A 23552-nucleotide genomic window follows, 5' to 3' on the forward strand; every position below is an offset into this window, starting at 1 on the left:
GATTTCATTTCTGGCCCGTGTTAATGTACAAAGCATTAGATGCACTAAAGAACCGGCGCCCCAGCGCGTCACACCACCTGAAAAGCACTGTATTCCCAACCTCTATCTATGCACTTGTTACCGAAATAGACTAAAAATTAATTTCTTTCTTTTTTTTTTTTTTTTGTCGGACAAAATATTAAAGCGTAGCCTTTGTGAAATGCATAGCACTTCATAGCCCCGTAGGCTGTATTTCATCTGCGTGAGGAACTATCAGCAACACGAGAATCCGACCACTTCTCATCATCATGCCCACATTGGTTCAAAGTTCATGAAATTTCTATGAGCATTGATCTAAACGCATTGATTTTTTTCCAGCAGATCTTTGAAATTTTAATTTCCCAAGCATCTGAATTTCTTAAAGATGAAATGCACTGGCCAGAGACAGTGGATGATAAAGTGAAAGACTTAGCATTATTTTCAAGCTTCTGTTTTATTTTTTTTAAATGCAGGAAGACTGCAGTAAAGGCTTTTTGCAATATTGTGTATCCCTTGTCTTCCCTAAATAAGAAATAAGAATAGGATTTTGTTATCAGGGCTACTTGACCATTTTTGTCTTCAGCTGCAATGTACTTTAAAGTTATAAAAATAGAATTTAGATGTGCTGATTTCTATTTTGCTATCCAAAAAAAAAAAAGATGCATCCTAGATACTTTTACATTGCTCCTGGAGTTCAACCATCAACTGCCCCACTGCTAACCACAGAAGGGACAGTCAGCACTCAGGTAAACATCAAATGGCAGTGTCCTTTACTGAAATGACACGAAACAGCTGTAAAACAGCCAACACATTTTGGCCATCAGGCCTTAGTCACTGTCCCTCCAGTGGTTAGCAGTGGGGCAGTGGATGGTTGAACTTCAGGAGCAATGTAAAATATAAAGGCTGCAAAGTAATCAGCACATCTAAATTCTATTTTTTTAAGTGTAGCTGAAATTTAAAGCCCAGTTCATTGCTCCTGGAGTTCAACCATCCACTGCCCCACTGCTAACCACTGGAGGGACATTCAGCACTCGGGTAAATGTCAAATGGCAGTATCCTTTATTGAAATGACATGAAATAGCTGTAAAATAGCCAAAGCATTTTGGCCATCAGGCCTTAGTCATGGCTTTGACTAAGGCCTGACAGCCGAAATGTGTTGGATGCTTTACTGCTGTTTTGTGTCATTTCCATAAAGGATACTGCCATTTGATGTTTACCTGAGTGCTGATTGTCCCTCCATAGGTTCACAGTACGCAGAGGTATCTGCAGCCTTTTAGTCTGATCACTGGGTTGGGCTGCAGATTGAAGGAAGGTAGGAGCACCACTACACCTGTTTGCATTGATGACTGCCCCACTGCTACCTTTTCCCTTTCCGCTTTGGCCAAGGAACGCTCCCGCATGAGACAGAGGCACAGATTGGCTGTTGGGGCCGTCAGCCAATCAGTGCCTCTACCTCATTTAGAACGTGTCATTGCCGATAGGCAGAATTGTAGCAGTGTGCTTTATTGTAGGCATGTGTGCATGGGTGAAGGCATGGGTACACTAGGTCTTGTTACTCCTTAAGCCTTTGAGGACCAAGGGACGTATTTGTCCCATGTTTTTAATTGCCTGTATCATCTGATTAAGAACTTAAAATACTTTTTGTTTTTTTGTTTGAGTCAAAATATTAGTTCTTATCAACAAATGGACCTAGATTTTTGCCAATTATTTCATGAAATGGCTTAGTTACAGCAACTGAAGTGTATGAACTTTAAAAACAAAAAATTTATTCTTTTGGCATTCCGTAATCTTATGGTCCTCAAAGGGTTAAATGTTGCAATTGGCACTGAAATAAAGTCCGCTACCTGTTTGTTAAAGTGAACCTGTCCAATGCGTAAATTGAAGACGCTATAGAAGTATCTGGAATAAATAATGTAAACCAATGTCATAATGACAGAGCAGAGTAACATCATGAAGAATCCCTCTATGTAAGGTAGACATGCAGCCAAGCTGCTAAAAGCACAGTTGAAATAATATATGTGACCTGTCTTACCAAACAATTTGTAATTTTGTCCGGCTGTCTTGTAATTTACAGGCCTCTGCCACATTACACAACCCAGGCGGTTGATATTTCTATTTCCTCGTAAAGCTTTGCAGCTCCCTGTATCTCCTCTCTATGCTTTTTAGCCTGCTTATTGGAGAGTTAATCTGTATTATGACCTCTGTCCGGTCAGCAGGAGGGTGCCTGAGGAAGCAGTAAGTTTAACCCAGGAAACAGTAGTAGAATGATCTGCCGCTCTGTGCTGTTGGGCAGAGGCTTTCTAATCACACGACTGATTAGAAGGGATCTTTTTATGATGCTTGCTATTAATCCAGTCAATGACTTACTTTGCACAAATTTCTTGAATATTGATGCACTATTGCTTTTGGAACCTTTAACTGATGATAGACTATAAAAACATAATCGCCCAGTATTTTGTAATTGGTAATTGCAGCCCTCAATAAATCTGAAGTGACCTAGTTTATCTATTAGAAGTCTCACTTGAAGGACTTCCTTTCAGTGTTGTGACTTGCCTGGTTAAAGCATCTTTTTCTCCTTTTTGTAAGAGCAATTTCTGACTTTGAGGCGCTGAAGAGCATCCAGGGGGCTAAAGAGAGACATTCTTTAGCAGACAATGATTTGAACACAGCAGTCTTTAACACCTGGTCAAGTTCACCTACTTACTTATCAGTGGGACATTTAATAACCACTAGGTGATATAATTGCTATTGACATCTGTCCCCCCTCGGATTGTGCTGCTTAATGTGTAAACGACTTGTCAGCAAATAGCACTTTGTCACTGAAATCACTAACACCCTCTAGAGGAATGTCCCTGAATTGAGCAATTTAATTTTACTTTATTTAATTTTTACACATTACAACCTGTGTTCATCCAGTCAGGTGGCTGCCTGCGAAGCTCCGTGCAAGATGCAGGAGACAAAAATGGAGGAGAAAAAAAAAAAAAAAGACTGTTGTATCTTATTTAAGAACCCAGGATTTTTTTTTTTTTTTTTAAATTGACGCTCTCTCTTGTCCCCTAAAAGGGATCTGCAGATGTTCTTGTTATGTAGTTACACTGCTAATGTGAAAAACTACCTCATTATGAGGATCTGTTTGTAACTAGAAAATGACTGCAATATGACAAATGCATGATTGGGAAGTTACAGGAAGATGATCATTACTGAAATGAAACTGGAACCGGTTTAATGGCTGCAAACAGCAGCTGGAATAAAGCAAATGAATGCCTTCCTGTTATTATTATTATAGGCAGGGTTTTTTTTTTCTGGTAGGAGGAAAATGTGTGTCAGTTCCAGATTTACATCTCACTCCCTCTCTCTTTCCCTGGCTGCACACTTGCTAAAACAATAGCATGTCAGTGCTAAAAGAAGCCAACTTCCTGCATTACAGGATCTTCCCGTTCCAGTTCCAACCACGCACTCAGAGCAAGGCCGGGAACTAAATCTGCTCTAGCATTGTTACGGAGCATACAAGGGTACTCCTGTTGGTCGCAGCCAATTCAAGATAAATAAAGTTCTATCACCTAATACTAATGCACATAGAACACACCTTTGATGCAGTAAAAAGCACCATAATTCAAAGGCCACCCAAGGCTGGTATATCAGTTTGGTGTAGTTCACAGGAAAATGACTCTTGCTCAGGGGCGGACTGACAACTCATGGGTCCTCCAGGCAATAGGGGATCATGGGGCCCCTGTGTCCTTGCCCAAACTGAAAAAAGCCTATGAAAAAGGTACCAGGGGCATCTCATGGGGCTCCCTACTGACGCTGGGCCCTCGGGCAGTGCCCTAGTTTCCAAATGGTCAGTCCGCCCCTGCTCTTGCTGTCATCTCACATGGCACAGGAACTCCAAGTAAAATCCCTATGCCTGATTTCTCAATGACAGCCAACATAGAGATGCTGTCACAGTTCCATGAGAGGTTCTCTGCAGCTGTAAGCTTTTCATAACCAGAGTTTTTTTTTTTTTTTGTAAAAGGTAACTCCACTTTTGTGGGAAAAAAATATAGCAAATTGAAAAAAAAAAGATAGCATATGTAATTGTGACAAAAGCCATACTGTATGTGAAGGTTATTAAAAATTACCTTTCCTTTTCAATCTGCAGTTTTGTAACTTTCTGTAAAATTCAATGCAAAATGGCAACCTGGAGACTTTCTGTACACAGAATGGAACTTCTCCAGGGATGTCATTTCCTATTTGTTTGATTGGCTCACTGATTTTGAAAACTAAGATACAAGTCAGATATTAGGCATATTCTGCAACAAAAATCAATTTTTGATTATTATTATACAGGATTTATATAGCGCCAACAGTTTGCTCAGCGCTTTACTATATAACAGGAGACAATACAGCATCAATACAGTTCAATACAAGAGGGTTAGGTGGGCCCTGATCCTTGGAGCTTACAATCTAAGATTAGATACTCCTAAAGGTTTAATCACTTCCAAGGGGATGCAGACTCTGCAACTTTACTCATTAAAACACTGCAAGTACATCATGTGATCAATAATGAAAAAACTCTTCCATTCCGAATCAGTATCTAAAAGACACAGACAAACAAATTGCTATCTCTTCAGAGCAGAAACCGGTAGGATACTGCAAACAAGTTTGTTTAAATCCCTGCACTGTATATTGATCACCCAGAGGTGATTGGTTTTTTTTCCACAATAAAAGTGGAGTTACTCTTTAAGCTTAGGTGCCCGGCCCAAGTTTCCAGTTTGATATTGGGCCTGAGAACTAGGAAAATACACAGTTGCATAATTCTAGTTCCCTGTTGTAATGGTATTGATTGTGATCATGGCATGGATATTTTTCATGTGGTCTTAAAAAGGGATATCGTGTTCACAAAAGGGATTAATTAAATAAATGAATAACTCTGGTGCAAAGCACTGACGCAGGCTCTGATGTATGGTGGACATACAGTAACATACAGGCAACGTTTTTGAGCTATAGGATTCTTTGGACGTTGGACACTGCTCCACGGACATTAATATTCGGGCATCTTTAAGACCTTGGAGCTCAGAGACGCAGTTTGTTTTTGGTTAGTGTTGCTACTTGAGAGAAATTAGACCATAAAGGGTGATTCAAGTCAGAGGTGTCCTCCCAAAACTAAAATATGGCATTTAATATATGGAGTCATTTAAAGGAACATAGGTATGGTACCTTATATGATTCAGTGTTCTGTTTGTCCTGGATACTGGTCACATGAGGGTAAATAGTACTCAGCCTGGGAATGTAGGTGATGAAGGCAGTACAGTGTGCTGTGTCAGCACTAGCAAATACTGAGCACAAATATCTAGACTGTCTCCATGCAGTTTGTAGCTCTAGACTGTCTCTACACAGTTTGTAGCTCTAGACTGTCTCCACGCAGTTTGTAGCGCTAGACTGTCTCCACGCAGTTTGTAGCTCTAGGCTGTCTCCACGCAGTTTGTAGCTCTAGGCTGTCTCCACGCAGTTTGTAGCTCTAGGCTGTCTCCACGCAGTTTGTAGCCCTAGGCTGTCTCCACGTAGTTTGTAGCTCTAGGCTGTCTCTACGCAGTTTGTAGCTCTAGGCTATCTCCACGCAGTTTGTAGCTCTAGGCTGTCTCCACGCAGTTTGTAGCTCTAGGCTGTCTCCACGCAGTTTGTAGCTCTAGGCTGTCTCCACGCAGTTTGTAGCTCTAGGCTGTCTCCACGCAGTTTGTAGGTCTAGGCTGTCTCCACGCAGTTTGTAGCTCTAGGCTGTCTCCACGCAGTTTGTAGCTCTAGGCTGTCTCCACGCAGTTTGTAGCTCTAGGCTGTCTCCACGCAGTTTGTAGCTCTAGGCTGTCTCCACGCAGTCTGTAGCTTTAGACTGCATCCAAGCTCTATTAGATTGTAAGCTCCCAGGAGCAGGATCATCTTAACCCTCTAAAATTAAATTGTATTGTTACTGTACTGTCTCTTTATACTGTAAAGTGCTGTGCAAACTGTTGGCTCTATAGAAATCCTCTATAATGTAATAATAATAATGCACTGTGTTGCTCTGGTTTGTAGCCAAGCAGTGTGTAGCTCTGGAGTGTAGCCTTCCATGTGTAGCTCTGGATTGTAGCCATGCAGTATGTAGCTCTGGAGTGTAGCCTTCCATGTGTAGCTCTGGATTGTAGCCATGCAGTATGTAGCTCTGGAGTGTAGCCTTCCATGTGTAGCTCTGGATTGTAGCCATGCAGTATGTAGCTCTGGAGTGTAGCCTTCCATGTGTAGCTCTGGATTGTAGCCATGCAGTGTGTAGCTCTGGAGTGTAGCCTTCCATGTGTAGCTCTGGATTGTAGCCATGGAGTGTGTAACTCTGGAGTGTAGCCTTCCATGTGTAGCTCTGGATTGTAGCCATGCAGTGTGTAGCTCTGGAGTGTAGCCTTCCATGTGTAGCTGTGGATTGTAGCCATGCAGTGTGTAGCTCTCTGGAGTGTAGCCTTCCATGAGTAGCTCTGGATTGTAGCCATGCAGTGTGTAGCTCTGGAGTGTTGCCTTCCATGTGTAGCTCTGGAGTGTTGCCTTCCATGTGTAGCTCTGGATTGTAGCCATGAAGTGTGTAGCTCTGGAGTGTAGCCATGCAGTGTGTAGCTCTGAAATGTAGCCATGCAATGTGTGTGCCTCTAGATTATATCCATGCAGTGAGTAGCTCTAGAATGTAGCAACCGGGCAAGCAGAGTGAGTTCTGCATTGCCTATGGCCCCTTGGGGGCTATGGTTTGACTCAGATTTAGGATTTTTCTATCCTGGAGAAAAGCAGACAACTAGACGCAACATTATGATGTGTTTGATCAACTTGAATTTGTACCCCTTACAGTTGAGTGACACATTTGTTTATAAAGAAGGTGCTACAAATAAAAGGAGGATATTATCCCCATGAGATGGCCTCGTTGATGTGCTTAAGCTTTAATTATATACAGTAAAGCAGACCTATATTAGAAGATTCATATTACACATTTTAAAGGTAAATATGGGCTAAGACAATTAAGAAACATCCCGACATTGCTACATTGTATAGAGAAGTAACAGATATGCTGCAAATTAATTCTCATTTGACTTTCTCTGAAAATTTTCAGTGTTGGCATACTGTTTATCCAAGAAATATACTTCATATTATATGCAATATGATGGTCCAGATTAAGCATACGTATAACTAATGTATATGTTTTCTTAAACCTGCAAGCTGATAGCCCAACATTGAAGTCTCCTGCCATGTTGGCTTCAGCTCTCTCAACGTGAACTGACATCACACACCGTTAAAATTTCATCGATTGTGCCGTGATTAATCCCCCAAGTACACGCAAGTGACTTAAATATTTAGTTTGTTTCTCCTGTTATGACTTTGAATGCACAGAGAGCTGGCGGATTAACTCCAGAGCACTCAGAAGTATTTAAATATGTATCGTTTTGGAGCGTCGGGCTGCTTCATGGCGGAAGAATCATGGAGTATATTTGGTCATGTCAGACCCTATTTGTATGACCTGCTGTGGATGTTGGCCTGCCTCTGATAACAGGGTATCTGCTTCTTCCAGGGTCTGCCTGATTGCTTGCCTCATTTGGCATGGAATGTGATTCTAGCCGTTTCAACTCCCCCTGTTCATTCAGGTTTTTATTGCTATGTAATTTTCCTATTCTAAAATAGCAGCTCTCCAACCAAAATGACTATGCATTAGGCCGCACTAGCCTGCTCAAATGGATATTAATACAGTTTATCTCTAAAAGGACGAATAATGTATTTCAAACAGATAAAAGGCCTCCCATTAAATGAGGAATGTTAATATCTTATTGCATAGTTAATACAGAGATATTTCACAAGGGAAGCCTGCTTTATGGCTTCAGATACAAGAGGCTGGAAATCTGTCATACCGGGAATGATAGCATTGTCCCTCTATTCAGAGCTCTATATGCCAAATATTATTCTTTTTACTCCAATTAGTGTGCTTTCATTGAGTCACACAGGCTTATTCAACGAGGCAAAGAGCGATGTACAGAGTGCAGTAGACAGCCCAATGAGCTGATTGCAGATCAGTCTGATGGGGTGCTGGTGGTTACTGCACTTTGGATATCATCATTGCTCTTTGCACTACCTTATTGAATAAGCCTGGCAATGATAAAAAGCTCTTCAAAGTATGTGTGTGAAAAGCAAAGCCTATGGACTAGGAAATAAAGGAAGAGCTCAGACTTTGAGGGATACACAGGCACTTTAATGTAAGGCAGAGATATGATTCTATTATGTAGTAAAGCAAGAAATACATTTAAACAAATGCTTAATAAAGCTGTTAACAATTAGTTGTTGGTTAGATGGTAATCTTGATTAACAAGAAGAGAGAAAGAAGTAGGTTGCCATCACTGACTTACTCCTGAAAATACTATCTTCCTGGCTGTCATACTAACATTTGCTTTCAGCAAGTATACAGATCAGGTATGTTGACTTTGTTTGTAGTATACTTATTCCAAGTCAGTAACTAAGAAACGTCTGGAGCCCGGACATTAACCTTTTTTTTGAAAAGAAAAAAAAAGACCTCTTTTTGAAATGATGACCTTTCAGCTGGCACAATATGGCTGTGTTATTTAGCATAACTCCTAAGGTCCATACACATGGGCCTAATATTGGGTGGCATCGGTCGGTTCAATAAAAACAGACCAACATTTGGTCCATGTGTACGGCAGCTGGTCCAACAGGAAACCAGCCATTCGGCCGGCTTCTGTCAAAGGGCATGACCGAAAAAGGTCTGCCGATCAGCATCTGATCAGCCATTGGCTGAGAGCATTGACTGGTGTGTTCTGGTGGGGGGGTGGCAGTCCCCCTGTCAGAACACAATAGCACAGCAGGGGCATTTCTGTTAACACTAGTGCATTTTCTCTTTTCTGTTTGCTGTTGCGCTGACATGCATGCTAATGGAAATCACATTATTCTCTATGGTGCCTGCTCACATCAGTGCAGCACCGTGAAGTTTGTTTTTTTGAAAAAGTGGTACAGTGCTTTGTTTGCCCCATTTACTTCAATGGAAGCGCATGGAAAGCCCACATAAAATGCACGTACATGCACTTTTGAGCATTTTTGTCAGAGGTTTCTGAATACATTTCTCTTTTCTCCTTCTCTTACAACAAGAAAAGGCATGAAAATGCATACAAAATGCATGTAAACGTGCAAAAATGCACTGAAAAACACATGATTATGCAGCAGCACTACTGTGAACCTAGGCTTAGGCCAGCCATACACTATACAATTTTCTTACAAATTTCTCTCTAATGTCTGCCCAATTTCCTTTAGATTTACCTTCAACTATGAAAATTGTAAATGTATGGCCAGCCTTAAGCTGCCTATAGGTGGATCAAAATTCAGCTGATTCAGCAGGGATCCGCAGAATTTCAATCCATCTATGGCTATTCCTATTCATGAGACATCAGTGTAATGATAAACTTCTTATGAACGGGCTTGTAAATTTTAGCTTTGATCAGTGTATTCTGACAGCGGGGGACTCCTGCCATCAGAATACAATGACACAGCGGAGAGGATATACGCATTTAACTCAAATGTGTGGAGGGGGAAATTGGTTCAGTTTTCCTTGTTCGGCCTGCTGGCTAAACAAAAAAAAAAAAACTGAACCATGTATGGCCAGCTTTACTTTCATTGAATAAAATGGAGAGAGCGTTAACCTGTCCAATCTGGTTGCAGATATAACCAGACTTCTTTTTTTTTTTTAAGGCAGTCAGACATTCAGAAATGCATCTTTTCATCTGTTTGCATGCCTTTTCACAAACAGCAGTCAAATATTACACCATCCTTATACAAGAAAGAGGGTCTTAATATTGCTACGTGCAGTTTTGTTTTTTTGGGGTTTTTTTTATCTGGGGTTCAGTCTTCCTTAAAAGAAAAAAAAAATCTTTAACAACCTTTACCAAATGTTATGTCGAAGTGTCGCTGTTAAATTGGCTTTGTACATGATGCTGGAGTAATATTTGCACTGTGTAGAGTGACATGAGATCCTGACATTTTGATGACTAATTTCAGTGCTTCCTACAAGGTCATGTGATGCTCTGAGATCGAGAAATAGCGACACGCATACTTTATGATAAACACATTCCGCTCTATTCTTTCATGTACTTCTTCTGCAGCCATGACTCTTAAGTTACCCAAGGCTCCTTTCTCTAATTATCCACGAGGTCAGTAAGCAAAATTGGGAAGAAGCTGGGAGATCAATACAAATTATCCCTGAGCAAACCAGTGCTGACAGTTTGAATTGCAGCATATGTTTACCCAAAATCAGGCAATTTATCTTAATATCAGCAAAGTAATGCAGTGCAGGTGAAAGGTCAGGCAATCTCTCCACCTCATAATTACCCAGTTCTAAAACAGGAAAGTGGTATTGATTGGCCTAGCTCAGTACTGTGTGACTAGGACGTGCCAGTGCCTTGCCCTGGCTCTGCTGGACTCTTGGCTTGTAAACTCGACACACTAAGGATTTATTAGATGTGTGGAAAAGGTCTTGTGCTTCCTACTTCACTTTGAGCTTTTGCCAATGAAATTTCTTCTCCTCCTTATTTTGTCTAGCAGCAGGGTGGAACATCAGTGTTTGTTTCTTTAATTTATTCTTTGCTTTCCTGTCAACTCTTGGTGGGTTGCAGTCCATTAGTAAGAGGTTCCATTTTAATGCAGCAACTGTTTTGGAATTATTTTTTTTACTCCTTTTTATGAAAAGCTGGTGTATCCAGTAGCAGTTTCCAGAGAACTTCAGGACAGTGGGACCTGCCCACAAGGAAGCTTACAGCCCAGTGCATTCAATTACACTCATTAACGTAAACACATTTCCTTTTATTATTTCTTTATAACAGAGATAACAGTACAAAAAAATAGGGACAAAATCTATACTGTATAAACACTTATACAATAGTCACTGGATGCATTGTTCACCCCATTCCACCCTCCCTGTTCCTTCATGAACAAGAAGTGCAGAGTAGACTCAATATGGCTGCTTAACAAGAAGGTTCAAAATGAAACTAGGAATGCTGTTCATGGGGTCTAAATGTTGTTTCAGACTTAGCTTGACAAACACAACTTAAAGCAGAACTCCAGGATTTTTGCGTGCCCCGTACTCCTGCACCTGTTTTTAAAAATTCTATTCATACATACTTTTCTTGCTGTTGTCATCTGGTCAGTCACATGACATCCTTGATCTTCTCCCTGTGGTGGTGTTGGGTAGTCTCCAATACTGAAGAGAGCGGAACATAAATCATGATAGCATTAAAGTTCTCTACAGTATTGTACTTTGAGCCCAGGCCAGCGTGGGGACTCATCCTCAGGGGTGTGCCCATGACACCCTGGACTTGCACATAGTAGATTGAACAATGCTGGTGCTCATTCCACTTGGAAGAAGATGGGCGGTGGAGCAAAGCTTCTGCTGGGGACAGTGCTGGCAACTAGTTTTTTTAATTTTTAGAATAGTCCAAAGTCCAGGTTCGTAACAAGGCATATACTTTTTAGTTTTCTACTCCCCGATACAATTATGAGTAATCATATTACCCTGCAGGAGCAGTAAAAAAAAAATAGCCTGTGTTATTGTTTGACACTGACACATCTAAGGGCCAGAATGGGTCCCTATGACACTCTCAATTACATTTATAAAGAGGAAAACCCTGTAAGTGCATCTCAAATGTATGGAAATATCTGTTCAGAGATGAAAGCCTATAGTTATTACAAGTCATAAAGCTTCTGAAAGCTTGCATTAGAGCTTCTATCACCTGTCACTAACATTTGCATGAAATCAATAGCATGAAGCCATCTATCTTTTTCTTGACCACTTTTCATCATGCCGGCTTCATTAAGTCAAACAGTCACAGTAATTAGGCAAGCAGAGAAGATAGTCAGGCAAAAGGATGGGAATTTCAGCTTTTCTCTGCTCCCACTTGGAGATGCTTATGGGCACAGGTGAATGCAAAAGAGCTCCATAGCAGCTGAATCCTCTACTGCAGGGTGCAAAATGAAACCCGTGATCTTATTGTCTGTTGTGGGATACTGTTTCCTCAACACTGCTCTCTTTTTTATTTAAGTAGTGTTAAGGTGATGGTATGTGTTATAAAACTAAATACAGATTTTTTTATAGACCCAGGTTTTCAATCTGGCATGGTACCAAGGCATGCATTCTAAGGCACAGGGAACCTGTTAGGACAGAAAAATGGCACCTGACTTGATTTTAGGGCCATTGCCATCCTTATCCATCTGGCTGCATACATGTTCCTACCCAGTAGAGAAATATGAGTATGACAGTCTCTGTGCTTGCATTTTTAAGAACAACCAAAGGAATGGTAAGACTTTTTCCATGAATTCAGTCATCAAAAGGTCTTTCAATTTCACATATATTGCTTACAAAATAAGTACACCTAGACTGCCATTGGCAGTGAGGAAAGATAAAAACACATTCCTATCCCACTGGCCATTGGATTTCCATGAAATTTGACTGTTCTGATTGTCCTAAAAGCAGTTACCGTTGACAAACATGTGCTGTCTGTGTATGGTGACATAAAGGCTCCATTTTCTATCTTTCTTCCTTGATTAGGATGTTGTCCTTTGTCCAGTGCAAGCCCAACATATTGCATGAGACCGCAGATTTGCACACATGTGTAGGCTACAGCCATCAGCATGACAAATTGTCCACCCAGTCAACTTTGACAGCTTTTGATGATTAATAGCCTGATTATGAAGCGGGGCCTATATATACAGAATATGCATCCGAGAGACTTAAGACTTTTGCCGTGTCACATATGCCCAGGCATTCATTGAGAATCCTTTACTATATACAGCAGAGAGAGAGAGAGAGAAAAGAAGGCCAAAATCTCAGCAAAAGCCGTGTCATGTAAAATCAATACATTGGATCAATTCTTTATTAACAAGAAAATGTCTTACTTCACATTCCTATGTGGACCTTTGTCTCCAGAATGCATGATGGAATGTCAAATCAAATTGCAGTCTTCAACTTTCTGTCATGTTATCGAGTGTATACACGGACGACTGTCCACAAGATAAGTGCTCCGTGTTTAGACAAATAACTCAACCACTTGTTAGAAATGGTATCTAATTATTTTGGACCAGGAAACACTGTAGTACAGGTTGAACTAATTGATAATAACAAAATGAGGGCTTTAAAAAAAACAGAGCCAATGTCAAAGGTGAGCATTAGAAGGTATTGCCTTCCCAAAATGAATAAAACACCCCTTACTTATCCTTCATATAACATTTCCTATTATTGTAAGAATGTTAACTAAATTGTCAGTGCCCACCCCCATTCCATTGTGTGGTGCCAGCTCAGCCAAAACATTTCTTTATGGATTCTGTCTTGTTGGAACTATGGAAGCTGCCATTGCTGAGCTCTCCTTTTAAGAATGCTTATTCCCTGGCTGTTATCTTGAAGATTTGGCTTTAATGCGAAGTTGTTGACCTGGAACAAGTATAGCGATAAGGAAATCTGACACATTTCTGATAAAGAGCCTAGATGAAGCTTCAGTAGGATTCCTGGATGTAAAGAACATATATTTGTCCACACACCCAAGCTGTGCCTCAGATATCTTCACATACAGATGGTCTCTAACAAACTTTATGTATATCTTTTCTAAATTTAGTTAAAATCACTTTTGTATACACTAACATTGGTTTAATGGTCTTCAAAAGTTCCTAGCCTTCTTTTCATATAACAAATGGGTAAACTAATAATGCTTTTGTATGCTGGGCAGAAAAACTAAGCTGTGATTTATGATGCACTTGCCATGGTGGACTTGCTTGGTTAAAAATCATATCAACATTCCAAGGTAATATCCACTAATAAGAGCAGTGTTTTCATCTCAACTCAAATGCCTGGGCCTTCAGGCTTGGTTTCTGTGTTAAGTCTGGCAGCGTGGTAATAAAGCCCTGTGACTTCGTCTATAGCTTGTTAAACACAACGTGTGCAGTCGAACACTCCTGATCATGATTCATGCACTGTACACAGCAGTATGTGTTGCTGATTTACGACCAAGCGCAGTTCATAGTCAAAATTACAATTTGAGGGGGTAGGAAAAAAAAAGATTAATTACTATTTGTGGCCTGCAATTTCACAAGGCTAGTGGATTGCAGGAGTAGAATGATATGTCCTGCATCAGTTTGTAGTCAGCCATTCACAGATTATTAAAGCTTTGCAAGATTAAGTGCACCTCCTGCTAGGTTTGTGCTCAGGCAATATGCTAGACAAAAAAGGACCACGGGGATAAATTCGGAAAAGGCAATAGCCAGACATATGTCATAATTGCCAGTTACCGTTCCACTAGTATGAAAAGCTTGGTTTGATAGTCGTCATACCCGTGCAATACAAAGTATGGCTTAGAGATGCACTATGTCTTCCCAGATTTACAAAAAAAAGGATCCATTTGAGTCAAAATTCAAGATTTTCAAAATGGCAGCTTTATATAGTCTGTAGAAATGAGGATGTTCTAACAGGTACAAAGGGCAAAAGAAAAATGCAGAGAATGGATAGAGGTAATGCGTTGTCTGTCAATGTGTTCACCGTGAAGAGTGGTTAACGTGTGATTTTGTGCATGGCCTATACAGGTAACACTGATTTATTTTATATACAGTATACACTCACCAGCCACTTTATTAGGTACACCTTGCTAGTGTCAAGAAAATATTCCCCAAACCATTACATCACCACCACCAGCCTGAACCGCTGATACAAGGCAGGATGGATCCATGCTTTCATGTTGTATACGCCAAAATCTGGCCCTACTATCTGAATGTTGCAGCAACCAGTCTGCCCATTCTCCTCTGACATCAACCAGGCATTTTTGTCCACACAACTGCCCCTCACTAGATATTTTCTCTTTTTCAGACCATTCTCTGTAAACCCTAGAGATGGTTGTGCATGAAAATCCCAGTAGATCAGCAGTTTTTAAAATACTCAGACCAGCCTGTCTTGCACCAACAACCATGCCATGTTCAAAGTCACTTAAATCCCCCATTCTTCCCCATTCTGATGCTCCGTTTGAACTTCAGGAACTAGTCTTCACCACGTCTAGATGCCTAAATTGCTGCCATGTGATTGTCTGATTGGCAATTTGTGTTACCAAGCAATTGAACAGGTGTACCTAATAAAGTGGCCGGTGAGTGTATATCCATCTATTAAATGTAGAATACTGTACCATGTTAAAGTGATACCATGTGTTGACTAACTTAGTAGAATGAAATGCTAGAAACTGGTTTTGAAAGCTTTTCAATCTATTGAGTTACATTGGTATGATTTAATCTATTGAGTTAACATTGGTATGATTTAATCTATTGGGTTAGCATTGGTATGATATAATCAATTACGTTAGCATTAGTATGATGTAATCTATTGTTGCACTGGTATAATTTAAACTCCTGTATTCAGAGGCTATGACTAAAATTGCAGCTTGATACCTTTTAATGAATATTTCATGCCATTCTAATCCTACTGTAAAACATTTTATGTTTCAGCCCTGAATGAACCAACCATAGACTATGGATTTCAGAGATTACAAAAAGTTATTCCAAGGCATCCGGGAGATCCTGAAAGGTTACCAAAGGTTAGTTACCTACAGTTAACCTTTTAAGGTTTGTAATTTTGTCATTTACTATTTTTAGTTTACCAAAAACAGTCACTGATTATGCATAATTTACTGACGTAGTGTCAACAGTTGAGCAGCAGTTCATTAATTGGATAAATAACCATACTGCCAGTGAGTCTGACTCTTCTTTTAATGCAGATTATGTATTTCTGTTTCCAATGTATTAAAAAAAGTTTTTTTTCTTTTACATGTAAGATGTTATTCAATACGTCCCATACCAGTGAACAAGAAGCGCTCTGACTTCATGCCACAGTATGGTGTATTTGATGGAGGTTTATTTTAGAACCATAAGTGTATAATGCCATGAGTTTAAGCCCCGCCAGTTCCCATACTCTGATCAATAATTACTTGAATCATAGCAGCATTTTACCAAGGCAGAGTTTCCAATCCATGAATCATATGGTTATTAAACAATCTGCAGTAACAGATTTTCCTTGGATTTCAGATTTGATTGTTGCATTTTTTTATAGTTCATATTCTTCATGATGTGGCCCAGTTTAAAGAGGTGCTGTCCTACTGGTGTATTCTCATCGATTTAACCAATAGAGATTTTGTTTTAATTTAGGTATTTTTGTTTCCCAATTTGATGTCTGTCCATTGAAAACTCTCTTGTTTACATTTTACTGATTTACACATTCTATCGGAATATCTATATACTTTTCCCCTTATGTTAAAGCATTTATCTGATGAAGGGTGTGACGATCCCATGATCGTTGCCACCAATATGTAACGGGAGCAGCGTCAGATCCATGCCCTTCTCACCAAACACGTGACCAAAGAACTAGCCAATCTAAAACCGCGATGTCACGTGCATAACAATGCCACGCCCAGCTGCACCCTGCACAACGATTTTCCAGCTAATTGGACCACAATCTATGTACCGGCAGCCTGAGAGTGATTGTTACTGGGTCAGGTTAATTACGCAATTAACCCTTCACACTGCCACCACCTCCTTTTTATACTGAGAAAGGAGAAACTCAGCAATACACTAGGATGATTGGTTAACCGTCAGTATCCCGCTATCTCTACAGACCGGTTATACAGAGGGTTAAATACTCATAGTAGCGCTCTTCAGCGGCAGGGATTCGTAAGTTACATTCAGGAGCTATAGAAACAGTTCAACACTTCTAAAAAGTAAGATTTATTACTAAAAGGTCAAAAGGGTGCAGTAGAAATATTTACAGAAAGAAGATGTAACCAAATATATATATATATATATATATACATACACACAGAGCATAACAGCACAGCAAACAGATAACAGGAGTTTAAAGGGTTAAAGTACTTGCTAGTCAGCCTTGGTTTTAAGCAGCTTCAAGTCTCATGACCAAAAGGATGCTTTTATCTCCCACTGTTAGTTTTGATATTAAGGCAGGGAGATCTTCTTTTCTCTTTCTGTGCGAGATGTTCCACGCAGAAAATCCTCACTTCTCTGACTACACCCAAAACATAACAGCTTCTTTTTCTACTCAACATCAACTGGTATCTTCACTACCTTATTTGGCAAGAGGATGGTTTAAACAGCTACACTGAACGCATTCCTGAGGGAGGGGGTGGAATGAGGGGATACAGAAGACTTCTTAATACAGTGAGAGCCTGTGCCTGGCTCTTGTATGCACGATACTACACCTCCCCCCTCAGGTGATGGCATATGAGTTTAAGAGCAATACCAAAATGTAGAAGTTTGGGGTAAAATGGAGAACCGCACCTCTCCCTTTGGGCATGATTGTGACAAAGGGGTCTAGTATCCCCACCTCTAGTAGTAGTATTTTGCTATTGCTCACTAATGAAACGTATATAGCCAATACTTTTGCTTTCTTATTTGCAATATCATGGCGCCATGTCATTTTGATGAGTTTGCATTGCAAAAGGCAGCAATAATTTAAAAAGTAGAAGTGGTTTCTACATGATATGAATCTGTCCTACACTTCGGTGACTTGTCTTTGCCTGTGGCTTACTTGTAACATCTATCTGTTAGGAGGAGCCTTGGCATCTCTGTCAACCTCCAATGTGTGTGGGTTTTTTTTTATTCTCTTCTGCATTGTCCATATTCAAGCATAATGTCAACATTGTGTCTGCATTGAAATGGAGATATTGGCATCTCCCCTTCAATTTCATATTATTCCAGTAACATAGCCAGAGTTTCTGTAAGTAGCGGCAGAATAAATCAAAGACTGTACTTCTTCAAGGGAAGAAAGGGGAGGAAGCATGATACAAGTATTTCGATTCTGCAAGGAGAACATAAACTTCCTGCATAATGAAATAGTTCAATTAAACATTTTCCACTCCAGTAGCCTGTAGTGATTTCCATCTAACCAGCCCCACTCTGATCTGTGATTATGTGACTCTTGTTTTCCTTTCATTTTCTAAAGCTCGATTCAGTTTAATCTTTTGTTTACAAAGGTTTTGTTATAAGTCCCCGACTTAGCAAGCTAGCAAATTAGGTCCACATATTAATATCTACAGGGACTTTTCATTTAAATGCACTAGATAAAAAAAAAAAGAAAGAAGAAAAAAAAGCTTCCTGGCTTGTTTAGACCCATCATGCACACCACATAGGTTTGATCAGATGTATATCATTAAAGATAAGGGGTTCTTATAGAAATTGTTCTCTTTTATAACAGACTGTTAATAATTAATATTTACTTCCAGTTGTTCAGACACTATTTGAAATAATTACTTACTGTATGTTGGCTTCTTATTATAACGTGTTTTTTTCTTCTATGCAGCTCTCTGTTACAGAATTCTTTCCCAGCTGCTCCTATATGACATTACACTTTTGATACCATTTCCATATTCCATGTTCTTTGGAATCTGACCATATTTTCATATTCCATATTCTTTGGAATCTGATTGTTGATGGGGAGAATTCTAAACCAGTTTTTTTTGGGAATGAGGCTGCTTCCCTCAATAAAATAGTTGGAAACACAAGCTTTGTGTTTTTTTTTTTTATTACAGTAAACTGGAATTTTGTAATTTACCACACTCTGATGTTGAATATAGCATTTATATTACTGATCGTGAGCAGCCAACACATAGATTGCCTGTCCTTAAAATCTAGCTGGCTGCAATGCTATGATTGTTGCTATTGCAGTGGTCAGTTGGATAACTTATGGAAAAATACTTTTGAAGTTATTTTTTTATTTAATAAATCCAGCTGCATGCACCAATGGATGTGTCCTAAACTGCCGATATTACTGCCTGTGCTTATTTAGCTTATACATCTTTATTGTCTGTGCCACAGAAAGTCTTATACTCCAAAAGACTTACTGTATCCATTTATAGCTAGTAGGGGGCAGATTCTTGCAAAACCATGAACTAGATAAGTTAGAAGTGGGAAACCAGAACCTAGTAACCCATACCTAATGAGAATCAAGATTTGAATTATTATCTGAACTTTCATGTGCTTCATATATCTAGGTCACAGTCATGGTACATGACTTTCCATAGCTGAAATTCCATATTGTCTTTTCTGAGTAAAGTAACAGAGATATTTTAGTGACTTACCAGTAGCAGTGATTTGTAGTCTTGGGTTTAACTTTAGCAAGGAACACTTTTGGAGTTTATATTTTATCTCCATTATTGTATGGGGGTGCTGTGGTTTCTCCAAAAAAATCAATTTTTTTTCTATTTACTTCAGCCTCCTGAGTGTCCACATTTGTAGGACTATTGTACAAACTTTAGACTGTAAGCTCCTTTAAGCTCATTTAATATACTTACATAGAAACATAGAAAAGTGATAGCAGAAAACAAAAGGAAGTGGTCTATCAAGTCTGCCCCAGACCTTTCACCATTTTTGCTGTCCATCTCTGGACTTGTTCTATTTTATGAATATCTTTTGGTAAGTGAGCTTTCCAGAACTGGGCCCAGTATTCTAAACTAGGTCTAACTAAAGATCTATATAGGGAGATCAGGACCTCCTTCCTCCTGCTGGTGACCCTTCTAGTGATGCATCCTAGAATTCTGTTCACATTTCCATACTGTTTTCTCATTTTACAGTCATCCAAAATAACCCCCCAATGATGGACCCTATCAAAGGATTCTTTTTCCCTAGGTGCATTATTTTACATTTAGAAAGATTGAACTGCAGTTTCCACTGCTTTGACCAATCTTCCACAATGCCAAATCATGTTCCATGTTTCAGACACATCCAGGGATATCAATCCTTTTGCATACCTTTGTGTCATCAAGAACAAAGCACACCTTACCCAACAAACCTTTAGTTATATCACTTAAAAATAGATTAGAACAGGACCTAGTACAGGGCCTTGTTATACATCTCTAGTGACTGGTCATCTTTTACAAATGCACCCCATTTAGAGTGACACTCTGGGGTTCATTTGGAAGCTTGATTCAGCGTTCTCTCTAGGGCACAGTGGAACATATCTGTGTTCTATGCATGAATAAAATAACAGCATAAGAGCTTGATTGTCTCAAAACTTTTTTTCTTGTATATATCGTTTTACTGTTCTGCACCCCCAGCAGGCAAGTATATATCACAATGTCAAGTAAGACAGATCGATACTAAGGAGTTTGCGCCAAAGAAAACGGACAAGATTTGTGAATATAAATCACATTTATCACAATCTAAAGAGAAAGTCTAAAGCAATCTTTTTCCCCCAGATTGTTTCATTAGAGTGAGCAAGGTGCAGTGTGTACCAAAAAAAAAAAACATCTCTTAGTTTATTTTTTCGATTCTAGTGCCATTATGCACCAAATTTCTATTCATCCAAATCCAATGCAAATAATTTGATGTGATAAATACATGGGACTTGGAGTACAAAAGTTCACACCAGACCATAAAAATGCAAACTGAAAAACACACACTGTTAATAAATTCCTGCCAACAAAATAAGAAATAGATTTTTTTTTCCTGAGGTTGATGTAAAACTTAGAATGCGCATTCCTTCGTAAGCTCTAGAACATGATGACAGGCCGCTCTAGCCTGGTCGACCGCCATTACTTGGCTCTTTTAATTCAGGTGAAACGGTATTGTTCAGGCTCCATCTAAAACGGCCACTGAATGAGATGAAATCTAGCAGTTTCAATAAACAACATAAATATTTGATTTTGTTCTAATGGACCCAAATGTGGAGTTCAGCGGCATGTAAATTAAACTGCCAAGTGATTCATCATTGTTAAGCCAGCCGTCTGAGCTTGGTTTACAAGGGTCACGGTGGTTCCTAAGTAAAACAGCAATTGGCCTTAACATACATTTTGAATGAAAAAAAGAAAAAGAAAATGGAATGAAGAGAATCAGCTGTAAGTGTCAGAAGCTGAGGAGAAAAAATAATAGCAATGAGATGGGATTGTGCAGATGTAAAACATGTATCTCAATACAAGCCTGCCTGGATGAATGCTGACTTCATCCCAGACTTGATAATATTACCACATTATTGATTTCTTTTTTTAGTTTTTTTTTTCTTCTGAAGATGCATAATGCACAAGGCTTGATGGTTAATTCTGCTGTGGACAGAAAACCAATAAGGCATACATGCGTTGCTTACAATGTACACTAAAAAGACAAATACCAGTTTTATACAGGCTTATGTTTCATCAGAACAATGAAAGATCTGATATTTTCAGCATCAATGATATATACATTTTCCAGCCTACTGGAAGATATCTGTTCTTGTTCTAACATTTGGCCTCATCACATTTATTTTAACAGCTGAGGTTTAATCTGCTTTTGTTTTGTCTTTCCTTACTTTTCCCTTCAACAACAAGCTAATGAAATTATTGAATAAACTCTTTGTTTTCACTATAGGCCTTATTTTAGAGCCAATGACATCACCTGATCTCTGCTTCTCTTTGCAATGCAGGCAGATCATGGCTGGTGGTAGGGCCCAGCAGAGTGCTGTACATAGCTTCCTGGGAGCTGTGGTAACACCCACATGTGGTGCTGAACCTCCAGTATTGAAGGAACTTCAATCTAATGAATACAAGGGATGAGCCAGGGACAGTTAGGCCAAGGAGAAAAGAGCTAGTGGATGTTGAATATCCTCTAGCAAGGAAATGAGGTGGGCTCTATCTGACTTGTTGCAGTTTCTAATGCACACTGTAAGAAGCTTACCATGTGCAGTGAAATCAGAGTAAGCTGTTTCAGTACAAAAGGAAAGCCAGAACAACTGTGGAAATCTGAAGGTAATGCTGGAGTGCAATTTTAACTGTTGGCCTTACACATATCACTTTGACTGCAAGTGAAGTTCAAGCTTACATCTTGCCGGGCAAAAAAGTCAGGGGATGGTAAAGTTGGATGGGAGTCCTAGACTAGCAGCTTTGCTACTCTCCCCCCCTCCTTTCCCAAACCAATTGACATGAATAAGGAATACAATAGGTCCCATTTGCATTGTCTGTACTGGCAAGGCCCCATCAGAAACCAATGGCCTACAAGTACACCCTCTTTTGTGACGTGTCAGGCAGATGTACAGCTTTGACCAACTGCACTATCCTCTATTTTACTTCAGGATTATGAAGATTGTAGCTGACCTCCCTAGACAACCACTGGATTCTAGGCTTTTGCCTAAATTGTCTCATGGATGATCTGGCTCTGGGGGGTAGCCAGCACTGAGGCAATCTATCAAGAAATGTCACCAGCATATCCAGGATGCATCAGTCTTAGTTTCTTCACATATCAAGTGTGACATCAGTCCAAGTGTGACAGTATCTAGTATTTGGTACCAGAGAGGCCCATAGATCAAAGTGCAAACACATACACCCATAGTAAGAAATATAATTCTATTTTAGAAGTAAATAACCAATTAGGCTGCTGAACAATTTCCACCTGACATCATGAGGTCCATTGGGTAATGTCCATGAACATTATTTGACTGCATCTTTAAAACTGATGGGGGACTTCCTGAGAAATTGAATCTGTGTTACATGTGGGTTGTCCACAAGTATTATTTATAACTCTGATCTTGATGTGTAAGTGCTATTGCTGGATGGGACTGATGACCTCTATTTATGGTCCACCATGTGGTAAAGGAGGTACTGTGCAATATACTTGTGCTATTATCTTGTGTGTGAAAGCCAGTTGGTGATGTTCTTTCTCTGGCACAAAGTATTTCTATGTACTAAGAATGCAAGTACATTCATATTGTATTTTACTTTTATACCACTTTATAGAAGCTGCCAGCATGGCAGATCATACAACTTTCAAGTGCAGCCTCCCTCTACAGATATGGATGTGTGATCCGTGCCCAATGCTGTGACGTGGTCCAAATTGAGCAATGTGCATCTAACATCTATGGCTGCCTTAGGACCTTATATAGACTGGCAGATATGTTAATATTGATGCTTAGAGAAGCTTTTGTTTCCTGCTCTGATTAATAACACATAACTGATGACTTATGTATGTAGAGTATTTTTATCACAGTCAATGTTTACTTAGTACTCTCCCTTTTCTATATAAAATAAAAAACTGTCCTCCTTTCCAATAGGTTGAAAGACCAAAGTGAACTACATGGAGCACTTACAGCATTCCTGCAGAATCATTATTGTTCACTCTTCCTGCAGGCAGTGCCTAGATTGCTTGTTTTGCCTTCAAAAGTTGGCATGGCTTCGCTAATTATGGTCTAAAATGACAAAATGCGCAGGGTACATTTTTATACAGACAGCTATGATGTATTCTCTTCAAAGATGAGATAAAATATAATTAACCACAACCTACATGTACACTAATATCACTGATTGCATGTACACTGCGTCGTGTATTTTAATCTACATAAAGGGAGATGAAGTGTAACATTAACCTTTTGTTGCTGGAAAAGTAGCAGTTCTGGGTCCTCAATTACCCAGGATAATACACAGAGATACAAAGTAGCAATGGAAAGAAATCAGGGCAAAAACAAATTACTTTCCTGCCTAGAACAGTTCCTTAACAAATTATCTGCA

General features: G+C 39.5%; 1 protein-coding gene across 25 annotated transcripts in view; it reads left to right on the forward strand.

Moving 5' to 3' along the window:
- EBF3 (EBF transcription factor 3) overlaps positions 1 to 23552 on the forward strand; it is a 196007-nt gene that overhangs the window by 155859 nt on the left and 16596 nt on the right. For all 25 annotated transcript variants that reach the window (XM_089669343.1, XM_089669379.1, XM_089669353.1 and 22 more), the window contains exon 11: positions 15526 to 15614. In XM_089669343.1, the coding sequence (XP_089525469.1) occupies positions 15526 to 15614 (89 nt within the window). The remainder of the gene's footprint in view (positions 1 to 15525; positions 15615 to 23552) is intronic.

The sequence above is a fragment of the Staurois parvus genome, unplaced genomic scaffold (genome assembly GCF_062004578.1).
Source record: "Staurois parvus isolate SC_StPar_1 unplaced genomic scaffold, SC_StPar_1.0 ptg000009l, whole genome shotgun sequence".
NCBI lineage: Eukaryota > Metazoa > Chordata > Amphibia > Anura > Ranidae > Staurois > Staurois parvus.